Raw genomic sequence first — 13,044 nt, 5'->3', positions numbered from 1 at the left:
GCAGCAATATGGAATAATGGAAAACATTTTCAGTTTTTAAGGCATTTGATGCAAATGAAATACATGTCCACACTACTGGTTCAGGATTTCTTCATTGAGTTCGTTCAGCGTTTAATTCAGTGGTAAAAAAAAAAGCTTTCTGTGCTTTAGTGTCACCGGTTGCGCTGGATTTGGTAACTGCAGCAGCTCCTGACACATGATCCAAAGCTCTTATTTTATAAGTCAGGGCATTTAATCGCCCGGCGAAGAAAAAAAAAAAGAAAAAAAATCACCATAAAAAAAAAGCTTCACTTTGTCGCTGCGCAATTTGGAGAATGTTCACTCCAGGTGAGAATGGCTCATTAGTAATCCATTGTTTCCATTCAAAATGTTACTTGTGGCGAGAAACCGTGGCGAACATTCGCGTTTGGTGTGCAAAGGCCTTTAAGGGGTGTTCTTCAGCATGACATGAATTGGAGTACCAGTACCCTTATGGTAAAATCACTGTAATGCACAAACATGAGCGCTGTTCTATAATAGCAGCAAGACTAATATGATAAAATACACCAATGTTCTATAAATAGTTACATGTATTAATAATAAGAATAAACAATCTTTCATTAAGTAATATAGTTCATTAGCCTAATTGTAGGCTGTTTGAAGTTGCCAAGCAAAGTAGCAACTTAGCACATTCAAATAGAATTTAAAGTCTGAACTATCCTTTTTATAATTCACAATTAACACCTATCTGAATGGTGCACAGACTGTGTGTGTGTGTGTGTGTGTGTGTGTGTGTTTGATCATTTGTGTGAGATAGTGCCCCCAATGACTGGGGTCAATACCTCTATCAGACAGCAGAGTTCCCACACCTACTCACAAACTGACAGCACATGAACACACACTTAATTAATGGAAACGTGTGTATGTGTGTGAGATTGAAGAGAAAAGAGAACATAGCTCAAGGCTGTGGAAGTGTGAGGCATTACGGTGATGCTAATGAATGCAGGGTGACTCGGAAACAGAAATAGTGTTGAAAGAGACAAAGAGATCAAGACAGAGAGAAAGAGAGACAGAAAAATACAGCAAGAGATAGAACTAGCACATTAAATGGTCCTTATAAACACAGTCTCAGAGTCAGGGTCAGTTCAAAGACTGTCACGTGCATTTAACCGATTTTAAACCGATAGAGTCTCTCTGATTGCAAATGGTGCACTGCCTAAAAACAGAGTTTCAGTACATCTATGTTTCCTTAGGTGAAGTATGTAATTTCAGAGGCATTAAATGGAGTTGCAAAAATAATCACTGTTTTCAAATAGATCTCAGAAAACTCTTCACTTTTTAGTTATACAAACGGATGGTCAAGCCTCAAACTCACAACGTTTGGGCAGCTCAAACAAACAGAGCAATGACTAATAGCCCCACAAAGTTAGAGTTGAAATCAACTTACAAACGGCTTATTTATAGTTGCATATTAAAGGGATAGTTCATCCAGAAAAGAAAATTCTTTCATCATTTACTCACTCTCATGCTATCCTAGATGTGTATGACTTTCTGTCTTCTGCAGAACACAAACAAAGATTTTTAGAAGAATATCTCAGCTCTGTCAGTCCATACAATGCAAGTGAATGGTGATCAGACCTTTGTAGCTGCAAAAATCACATTAATAAAACAAAAATAATCCATATGACTTCAGTGGTTAAATCCATATCTTCAGAAGTGATATAATAGGTGTGGGTGAGAAACAGAACAATATTTAAGTCCTTTTTTACTCTAAATCTCCATTTTGTGAAACTAAACAGGCACCACATGTGACTTTCAGATGATTAATTTGATGCTGCTTTTGGGAGCTACAAAAGGTCTGGCAATCATTCACTTGCATTGAATGGACCTAAAGAGCTGAGAAATTCTTCTAAAAATCTATGTTTGTATTCAGCAGAAGAAAGTCAGTCATACACATCTGGGATGGCATGAGGGTGAGAAAATGATGGGAGAATTTTTATTTTTGGGTGAACTATAGCTTTAAGCTGGGATACTTAAACAAAAATAAAACAAAAATACATACTTCACATTTAAAACCAATTTACAGTGTTCTCATAGCACAAAGAGAGCAGAGGAGTGTACAAACAGTTGAAGTCAGAAGTTTACATACACCTTAGCCAAATACATTTAAACTCAGTTTTTCACAATTCCTGACATTTAATTGTAGAAAACATTCCCTGTCTTAGGTCAGTTAGGATCCCTACTTTATTTCAAGACTGTGAAATGTCGAGGGGCCAGGGTAGCTCAGCGAGTACTGATGCTGACTACCACCCCTGGAGTCGCGAGTTCAAATCCAGGGTGTGCTGAGTGACTCCAGCCTGGTCTCCTAAGCAACCAAATTGGCCCGGTTGCTAGGGAGGGTAGAGTCACATGGGGTAACCTCCTCCTGGTCGCGATTAGTGGTTCTCGCTCTCAATGGGGCATGTGTTAAGTTGTGCGTGGATCGTGGATTGTAGCATGAGCCTCCAAATGCTGGGAGTCTCTGCGGTGTCATGCACATCGAGCCACGTGATAAGATGCGCGGACTGACGGTCTCAGAAGCGGAGGCAACGGAGACCTGTCCTCCGCCACCCGGATTGAGGTTAGTAACCGCGCCACCACGAGGACCTACTAATTAGTGGGAATTGGGCATTCTATATTGGGAGAAAAAGGGGATAAAAACAAAAAACAAATACAAAATAATGTGAAATGTCAGAATAATAGTAGAGAGAATAATTTATTTCAGCTTTTATTTCTTTCATCACATTCCCAGTGGGTCAGAAGTTAACATACACTTTGTTAGTATTTGGTAGCATTGCCTTTAAATTGTTTAACTTGGGTCAAATGTTTTGGGTAGCTTCCACAAGCTTCTCACAATAAGTTGCTGGAATTTTGGCCCATTCCTCCAGACAGAACTGGTGTAACTGAGTCAGGTTTGTAGGCCTCCTTGCTCACACACGCTTTTTCAGTTCTGCTCACAAATTTTCTATCATATTGAAATCAGGGCTTTGTGGTGGCAACTCCAAAACCTTGACTTTGTTGTGCTTAAGCCATTTTGCCACAACTTTGGAGGTATGCTTGGGGTCATTGTCCATTTGGAAGACCTATTTGCGACCGAGCTTTAACTTCCTGGCTGATGTCTTGAGATGTTGCTTCAATATATCCACATACATTTCCTTCCTCATGATGCCATCTATTTTGTGAATTGCACCAGTCCCTCCTGCAGCAAAGCACCCCCACAACATGATGCTGCCACCCCCATGATTCATGGTTGGGATGGTGTTCTTCGGCTTGCAAACCTCACCCTTTTTCCTCCAAACATAATGATGGTCATTATGGCAAAACAGTAAAATTTTTGTTTCATTAGACCAGAGGACATTTCTCCAAAAAGTAAGATATTTGTCCCCAAGTGACTTGCCAACTGTAGTCTGGCTTTTTTATGGCAGTTTTGGGGCAGTGGCTTCTTCCTTACTAAGCAGCCTTTCAGGTTATGCCGATATAGGACTCGTTTTACTGTGGATATAGATTCTTGTCTACCCGTTTCCTCCAGCATCTTTACAAGGTCCTTTGCTGTTGTTCTAGGATTGATTAGCACTTTTCGCACCAAACTACGTTCATCTCTAGGAGACAGAATGCATCTCCTTCCTGAGTGGTATGATTGCTGCGTGGTCCCATGGTGTTTATACAGTGCATCTGGAAAGTATTCACATCGCTTCACTTTTTCCACATTTTGTTATGTTACAGCCTTATTCCAAAATGGATTAAATTCATTATTTTCCTCAAAATTCTACAAACAATACCCCATAATGACAATGTGAAAGAAGTTTGTTTGAAATCTTTGCAAATTTATTACAAATAAAAAACGAAAAAAAAATAAAAAATAAAAAAAATAAAAAATCACATGTACGTAAGTATTCACAGCCTTTGCTCAATACTTTGTTGAAGCACCTTTGGCACCAATTACAGCCTCAAGTCTTTTTAAATATGATGCTACAAGCTTGGCACACTTATTTTTGGGCAGTTTCTCCCATTCTTCTTTGAAGGACCTCTCAAGCTCCATCAGGTTGGATGGGGAGCGTCAGTGCACAGCCATTTTCAGATCTCTCCAGAGATGTTCAATCGGGTTCAAGTCTGGGCTCTGGCTGGGCCTCTCAAGGACATTCACAGAGTTGTCCCGGATCCACTCCTTTGTTATCCTGGCTGTGTGCTTAGGGTCATTGTCCTGTTGGAAGATGAACCTTCGCCCCAGTCTGAGGTCCAGAGCGCTCTGGAGCAGGTTTTCATCAAGGATGTCTCTGTACATTGCTGCATTCATCTTTCCCTCGATCCTGACTAGTCTCCCAGTTCCTGCCGCTGAAAAACATCCCCACAGCATGATGCTGCCACCACCATGCTTCACTGCAGGGATGGTATTGGCCAGGTGATGAGCGGTGCCTGGTTTCCTCCAGACATGATGCTTGCCATTCAGGCCAAAGTGTTCAATCTTTGTTTCATCAGACCACAGAATTTTGTTTCTCATGGTATGAGAGTCCTTCAGGTGCCTTTTGGCAAACTCCAGGCGGGCTGTCATGTGCCTTTAACTGAGGAGTGGCTTCCGTCTGGCCACTGTACCATACAGGCCTGATTGGTGGAGTGCTGCAGAGATGGTTGTTCTTCTGGAAGGTTTTCCTCTCTCCACAGAGAAATGCTGGAGCTCTGTCAGAGTGACCATCGGGTTCTTGGTCACCTCCCTGACTAAGGCCCTTCTCCCCCGATCGCTCAGTTTGGCCGGGCGGCCAGCTCTAGGAAGAGTCCTGGTGGTTCCAAACTTCTTCCATTTATGGATGATGGAGGCCACTGTGCTCATTGGGACCTTCAATGCTGCAGAAATTTTTTCTTTACCCTTCCCCAGATCTGTGCCTCGATACAATCCTGTCTCGGAGGTCTACAGACAATTCCTTGGACTTCATGGCTTGGTTTGTACTGTTAACTGTGGGACCTTATATAGACAGGTGTGTGCCTTTCCAAATCATGTCCAGTCAACTGAATTTACCACAGGTGCACTCCAATCAAGTTGCTGAAACATCTCAAGGATGATCAGTGGAAACAGGATGCAACTGAGCTCAATTTTGAGTGTCATGGCAAAGGCTGTGAATACTTATGCACATGTGATTTTTTTTCCCCCCGTTTTTTATTTGTAATAAATTTGTAAAGATTTCAAACAAACTTCTTTCACGTTGTCATTATGGGGTATTGTTTGTAGAATTTTGAGGAAAATAATGAATTTAATCCATTTTGGAATAAGGCTGTAACATAACAAAATGTGGAAAAAGTGAAGCGCTGTGAATACTTTCCAGATGCACTGTACTTATGTACTATTGTTTGTACAGATGAACCTGGTACCTTCAGGCATTTGGAAATTGCTCCCAAGGATGAACCAGACTTGTGGATGTCCACAATTTTTTCTGAGGTCTTGGCTGATTTCTTTTGATTTTCCCAAGATGTCAAGCAAAGAGGCACAGAGTTTGAATGTACGCCTTAAAATACATACACAGGTACACCTCCATTTCAGTACACCTCCTATCAGAAGCTAATTGGCTAACTGTCTAAAGGACATCATTTTCTGGAATTTTCCAAGCTGCTTAAAGGCACAGTAAACTTAGTGTATGTAAACTTCTGACCTACTAGAATCGTGATTTAGTCAATTAAAAGTGAAACAATCTGTCTGTAAAAAATGGTTGGAAAAATTACTCGTGTCATGCACAAAGTAGATCCTAGGTCCTAAACGACTTGCCAAAACTATAGTTTGCTAATATAAAATCTGTGGAGTGGCTAAAAAAATGAGTTTTAGTGACTTCAACCTAAGTGTATGTAAACTTCTGACTTCAACTGTGTATATTATATATGATCTTCTAAAGTTATAGTGTGGCATAAGCTTTAAAGATGTGGCTTTGAATCATTTACGGGCCCATCAGATTCATGACCCACAATGCACCACTGCAGTGATCATATTTCACACTGATGCATTACAAGTACTGACAGATGCTCCGCCTGCTTACATATGGAAGGTCTGTACCAGACAAATAAATAATGATGGATTGGAGGGTTTTTCATAAACACAAGCTAACAGTCACGTTTGTAAGGCCATACATTTCACAGTAGTGGCGCCAACTGTTTAAAAAAGGCTGTAAAACAGATAATTGCACCTCAAGTTAGGGGAAACTTTGCAGTACACAGTCCAGGTTCTCTTCAACTCTTTCATTCTCTCCTCTGAATTTATTTCAATGAAAGGTAGATCACTGACTAGACTGCCTGTATTTTTGTTAATCTACTGTACAGTATATTTTTAAATTTAGCAGGCCTAACAAAGTAAATTAAATCAAACTTCAGCTGACAGAAAAATGTCTCAATGACACACTTTACACTGTGCTCTCAAACTATACACCGCGATCTAGTGTATGAATTTTCATTGTGTACTGTAGTATCTTCTCAAATGGAACAATAAAGTTTTTTACTACATGGAAGCATTTGCTGTTATTCATTTGTCAGAAGTGACGTTTTAAACGCACACAATGTGTTGCCATTTGCTGTAGCACTTTGGCTAAACTCAGTCCAACACTAAAATCTTAAATAATGTACATATTCATACAGTGAGGGGTGATGGTAAAGCACTCAATTCACATTTGCAAGATGCTGTCTTCACTGAAGTTTTGGAAGTTGCCATATCCACATAATAATTACAATTGGTTTGTCAGGCCAGCATTACGGCCAGGTAACCCTGCCCCTTCTGCTACACTGGTGGCCAAAAGTTTGGAATAATGCACAGATTTTGCTGTTTCGGAAGGAAATTGGTACTTTAATTCACCAAAGTGGCATTCAACTGATCACAAAGTATAGTCTGGACATTACTGATTTAAAAAAACAGCACCATCACTATTTGAAAAAGTCATTTTTTATCAAATCTGGACAGGCCCCATTTCCAGCAGCCATCACTCCAACACCTTATTCTTGAATAATCATACAAAATTGCTAATTTGGTACTAGAAAATCACTTGCCATTATATCAAACACCGTTGAAAGCTATAAGGTTTGTTAAATGAAGCTTAACATTGTCTTTGTGTATGTTTTTGAGTTGCCACAGTATGCAATAGACTGGCATGTCTAAAGGTCAATATTAGGTCAAAAATGGCAAAAAAGAAACAGCTTTCTCTAGAAACTCGTCAGTCAATCATTGTTTTGAGGAATGAAGGCTATACAATGATTGAAATTGCCAAAAAACTGAAGATTTCATACAAAGGTGTACACTACAGTCTTCAAAGACAAAGGACAACTGGCTCTAACAAGGACAGAAAGAGATGTGGAAGGCCCAGATGTACAAATAAACAAGAGGATAAGTACATCAGAGTCTCTAGTTTGAGAAATAGATGACTCACATGTCCTCAGCTGACAGCTTCATTTAATTATAAGAAAAAGCCACTTTTGAAACAGAAAAACAAAAAGAAAAGGTTAGAGTGGGCAAAGAAACACAGACATTGGACAACAGATAACTGGAAAAGAGTGTTATGGATCTTAACCCCATTGAGCTTTTGTGGGATCAGCTAGACTGTAAGGCGCGTGAGAAATGCCCAACAAACCAGCCACATCTATGGCAAGTGATACAGGAAGCGTGGGGTGAAATGTCACCTGAATATCTGGACAAACTGACAGCTAGAATGCCAAGGATCTGCAAAGCTGTCATTGCTGCACATGGAGGACTTTTGGATGAGAAATCTTTGAAGTAGTTTAAGAAGTTCTGAACATTTTATTTCAAATTGTAATAGTAATTTTTCACGTTATTAATGTCCTGACTATATTGTACATGACTGACACATTGTGATCAGCTGAATGCCACTTTGGTGAACAAAAGTACCAATTTCTTTCCATAAGAGCAAAATCTGTACATTATTCCAAACTTTTGGCCACCAGTGTACATAGGGCAAGCTGGGACCACTGACTCTGAAGTGTCCAACATTTCATACTCCGTTATTTTGGCTAAAGAAGTACATTATTCGGGTACTCAAAGTAATCTTCTTCTTAATGCATTTTCCATAGTATGCCATTGTTTCCACTGTGTTTATAAATATATACACTACAATTCAAAAGTTTGGGGTCACTTGCCTGAAAAGTTTCTCATGATCTTAAAAACCTTTTGATCTGAAGGCGTACGCATAAATGTTTGAAATTAGTTTTGTAAACAAAAATATAATTGTGCCAACATATTAATATATTTAATTATAAAACGAAAATTTTATTTATTCAGACTTGGACCGAATAATTAAGAAAAGCAGCCACTAAGTGCCCAGCATATAGATGGGAACTCCTTCAATACTGTTTAAAAAGCATCCCAGGGTGATACCTCAAGAAGTTGGTTGAGAAAATGCCAAGAGTACATGTCTGCAAAATCTAGGCAAAGGGTGACTACTCTGAAGATGCTAAAATATAAAATAATTTAGATTTATTTTGGATATTTTTTAGTCACAACATAATTCCCATATTTCCATTTATATTATTCCATAGTTGTGATGACTTTACTATTATTCTAAAATGTGAAAAAAATAAAAAATAAAGAATGAGTAAGTGACCCTAAACTTTTGAACAGTAGTGTAAATGAATGTCATGGAGTTAGATATTACAGCTGCATAATTGTGTTGGCTTGACAAAGCCAACATACTCTTATTCTACAAACTTTGTTTAGGTTTTTTTTTGTTTTTTTTTAATCCCTAAACTGAGACCAAAATTTCTAACACCTCGAGTTTTTAAGCTACACCCATCAATCTCGGCACAGACCTTCAGACTGTTCTGGAATAGTGTGATATGTCTTTTCAAACTGATCGGCCATACAGTTTTCACACAGTAGTTGATACAAAATCTAAAAAAATCACTTACATTGATGGAATGTTCAAATGGGCCAACAGAATGGTTGTTAATTCAAACCCCAACAGCCAATTTAAACAAACCCTCACAAGGCTTTTAATCTGCTTAAGTTGCTCTCTCACTCTCTCTATCTAGCTGGCTGTGTTCTGTAATGTCTGTATAACTATCAAACTTAAAACTTTTAAAACTAGTTTAGCCAACATCAAAGTTGGTCTTGACAAACTTTTCCAATCTATTTTCAGTTATTATTGCAAATTTGAAATGTTTTTTTTTTTATTTTATTTTTTTTTAAAGAAACATTTTTTTTTTCGTGACAGGTCTAGTGAAAAGGTTGACAGGGCAAGTAAAAATCATGAAGATATGGCCAGCAGAAAACATATTTACTGTTGAGCCCTGAACCCCCGTCTCTCTTTCTCTAACTCATTTTCTCTTTGACTCTGTGTGGAGCTGCTACTGTAAAGCGAAGGCACTATTCTATGTGAAGAGAGTGGAGGGATACGTACGAGTAGTCATTATACACACAGCTCCATGGTGAAAAGGCCAAGGTGCAGGGAAGAGAGTGTGACATAAGAACACACATAGGATGAGACACACAAACATACACCAGCTGAAAACTAATGAAACGTTAATGAATCAGTGTAAAATAAAACATTAGGCACAAAGACAGGCAAAGAGTTAGTGTACAGACAGAAAGCCCAGCAGATTCCTAAACAACTACTCATTAGTAAAGAAGGGATGAACGAAAACAACTCAGATCCAGGTGTCCCAGGTTAAAATCTCTCAAAAGGAAACTTGTATGATCTGTGAACTATAATTGTGCGCTGTTACTAAAAATATAAACTAAGGCTGAACGATTTGGACAAATGCGATTGTGATTTGAACTGCGATTTGAATATTAACATAATTTGGGTGAATGTGATTCATATCACATTCACATTGTCCCACTATGTACCGCCATTTGCTTCCCTATCCACCGGCGCTTGTTTATCTTCAGTCGGGTCGGGGGGCTTGTTCTGTTTACTGCATCGTGGTTAATGGCTCCCTTCCATCATGCACACATGAGGAGGACCGCGCTCGCTATTTAACTGCAGCAGTGACAAGTGACCATTAACTTCTGATCCGCTTCGCGTCCCTTTCTTTTCATAGAGCACATAAACTGCTCATAACTCTTATAAATAACCGTCCAATGACAGGCTGTCTAACATCTCCTTCGAGTGGCACGTGGGAGAGGGGGTGTGTTTTAAAACTCACACACACACACACGAAATGAAGCAATCAAAGTTTAGGATTGAAATACCTTTAGTCAGAGCAGGAAACTAAGGAAAAGCATGTAACAAGAGAATGAGCTGTTTAAGCCCCATGTTCAAGCTAATGTCTGACTGGTCAGAAGTCTTTTGGGTTGTGCCCAGTATGAAAGGTTAAAACCTAATGACACTGTATGAACCATTGAGTCAATGCTGAACACAGAGTCCACGCCTAATACGAGTCTTCGCTGAGCATCAAATCTACGCTGAACACAAAGTCTACGCTGAGTCTACATTTTCTTTTGAGCTGTTAGCATTATCATCCAGTCTTTGTTTTCCACAAAGTCTGTCGTGATAGCAGTTTACTTCGCCGCAACTGCCTCTGGTCCTTGAACGCACCGCTGCAACTTGCCTATGAATGAATGCCGGCTCATTCATTTCTTGACTCATGGGGGGGTGGCAGATACACATCACATTCACATTGTATCTGCTTTGTGATAGGGCTCAGTTGAGGGCACTATTTTGCTGCTGTTGTTTTTGACAACAGTTTCTGCTTGTGTCTGTCTCAATAAACTCGTTGGTTTCTTTGGAGGGCGGTGTTTTTGAAATAGGGGGCGTGGCTAATCAGCTCAGCTTGTGGAAATTCTAGAACAACCAAAATCGCTTACAGCACATTTAATGCACAATTTAATTGTTAAAGATTACAAAAAATTTTAAACATGAATTAAATAAATTTAAATGTGTCTATTTATTTGTCCACTAATATATTGGTTTATCTATTCAAGATTTAATTTTCAAATTAATAGATTGATCATTTATTTCTTCATTCTTTTAAAATTGGCACTCCATGGCTTCCATACAAGGAAGACATTTGTTTATAGTTGAGTTCACGATGGCCGTTTAATGCAGAGAAATATTCTCATCCACTCTTCTGTCCACAAAAACCCAGTGTTATGGGGTTACTTTAGGTTTGGTTAGTAACTTTTAGCAGCCAAGCATTCTTGTAAACATGAGAAATGTGCAATTATTGAAACTGGAGCTCAGTATATTTAACATGCTCAGCTTATCAGCCTAGCGTGTGCTTTGAGTATGTGTACAGAGATCAGCACTGCGTACATACAGAAAGCGCAGTGTGCAGCGCGTGCAGACTATTTATTTTATTAAATTGCAGTCTTTGCGGTTTAATAATCATACTACCTCATATCGCGATTTCAATTTTGTTACGATTAATCGTTCAGTCCGAATATAAACACACCCAGAAATGCACTCACCCTTTTTTGAAAAGGATAACATGGGCCCTCTGAAGTCCAGTTTCCAGGAAGTAGCCCAGTTCCTGTTCCTGTGTGACTGGGCCAGGCTTTGGACTGCGGTTCTGAATGCCAGCACTGAGGGCCTAAAGACAGGATACATCATCAATTAATAAAGTCAAAGATTACTATAAATATCTCAAGCTTGCATAGCTTCCACTTCCTGTTAATCATTCAGCAAATACAAACCACACCATCAAAAGAAGCAAAGTCACACTTGTTTGCTATATTTACCAAAATATTAAATTAGCACTTTGAAAAGGATGTTGGTTTGGAGGGTGCGAGTATCCGCTGCGTAAAGGTCAAACGTAAAACTTCGACTGCACCCAAAAGATGCAGCGTCAACACTGCAGCAGGACACAAGCATTGCCTTTCTCCTCTCCATCACTCACTCTCTCTCTTTTTCCATCTCTCTACTCTCCCTCCCCTCTCCACCAGCGTTAAATCACTTGCAGTAAATACTGAACACCATGCTGCGGGAAGACATTCACTCTGTGTGGGACTATTCCGAACAGGCTGAATGAGGGTGACAGACAATAGTGTGAAATCATTCGATAGCAGAGAGACGGCTCTTGTCCTGAAAGACAATATTCTAGGTGAACTTTGACCTGTCAAAGGCTTTGATTGTGAGTTAAAATTCACAGGTAGGACAGGAAGAGATTAGTCTCGCGGTTGGCTGCTTCTCACTCTGACCCCTGCAGCATTACAGTGCAAATCTGTGCCCTGCTAAAAAGCAAATGTACATTTCCACTGTCCATCAGAAACTGACAGGGAGAAATAATCAACAGACAGCTACATTAACACATAAAATAACCTCTGGGTCCATACTGATTGTTGTAAGACAGCAAAAAATACTATCAATTTAAATTGAACTATAAGTCAGTATGAAGGGGACCTAGTACAATAGATGTATCCTGATGTTTGCAATTTCAAGACTTAACAGATTTAAGGCAACACATAAAGACTGTATAAAGAAAGGTATATGGTTAGAGACTATAAATCCCAATCCAACAAAAGCACTGGAGTCATGCAGCTTGCTGAAAGGAATTCAGAAGCAACCTACCTATACAGTTGCAACACTGTAGCTGAACCAATCAAATCTTACATTAAGAATTAGAGCTGATTTCTGTTAATTGAATTTACATGACAATTCTTAATTTGGGTATTTCAGCTGCATGCCCTATTCTGTTGGCTACACATCCAAAACAAGAACTGTGTTCCTGAATTACTTTAATGCTGTTTTATTGCGAATTATAATTATTGCTATTTCAAACATCAGTAAATCAAGACTAATTGCCTTGTCTGTGATTCGTTACAATGCTCAACTGCTGCAAAATAATCACGTTAAATAGAAAATGAAATAGAACATTTGGATGCAACATGAGTAGATGTGGACTGCTATAATTGACACTTTTTCATGATTAGTTAATTGTTGCAGCTGTTATTGTAATCTTGATTATTTATTTGATTAATTGTGCAGCCCTATTAAGAATCTTCAGTAAAGTAACATAAGACAAACCCTGTAACCACTGAACGATTGCAGGGTAAACTATGATAGCGGTAAAATGGAGTGAATGGGAGACCATGGCAAATATAATTCCACA

At 39.1% G+C, this 13,044-nt stretch overlaps 1 protein-coding gene across 7 annotated transcripts in view; it reads right to left on the bottom strand.

Moving 5' to 3' along the window:
* Window positions 1-13,044, bottom strand: part of LOC127411550 (tetratricopeptide repeat protein 7B-like) — an 89,710-nt gene that overhangs the window by 44,515 nt on the left and 32,151 nt on the right. For all 7 annotated transcript variants that reach the window (XR_007892301.1, XM_051647221.1, XM_051647226.1 and 4 more), the window contains one exon: window positions 11,405-11,526. Coding sequence is in view for 6 of the 7 variants with exons in the window: in XM_051647221.1 (XP_051503181.1) it covers window positions 11,405-11,526 (122 nt within the window). In the remaining variant the exon portion in view is untranslated. The remainder of the gene's footprint in view (window positions 1-11,404; window positions 11,527-13,044) is intronic.

Source organism: Myxocyprinus asiaticus, chromosome 20, assembly GCF_019703515.2.
Source record: "Myxocyprinus asiaticus isolate MX2 ecotype Aquarium Trade chromosome 20, UBuf_Myxa_2, whole genome shotgun sequence".
NCBI classification, from domain to species: domain Eukaryota; kingdom Metazoa; phylum Chordata; class Actinopteri; order Cypriniformes; family Catostomidae; genus Myxocyprinus; species Myxocyprinus asiaticus.
This window is presented reverse-complemented; position numbering and strand designations above follow the sequence as displayed.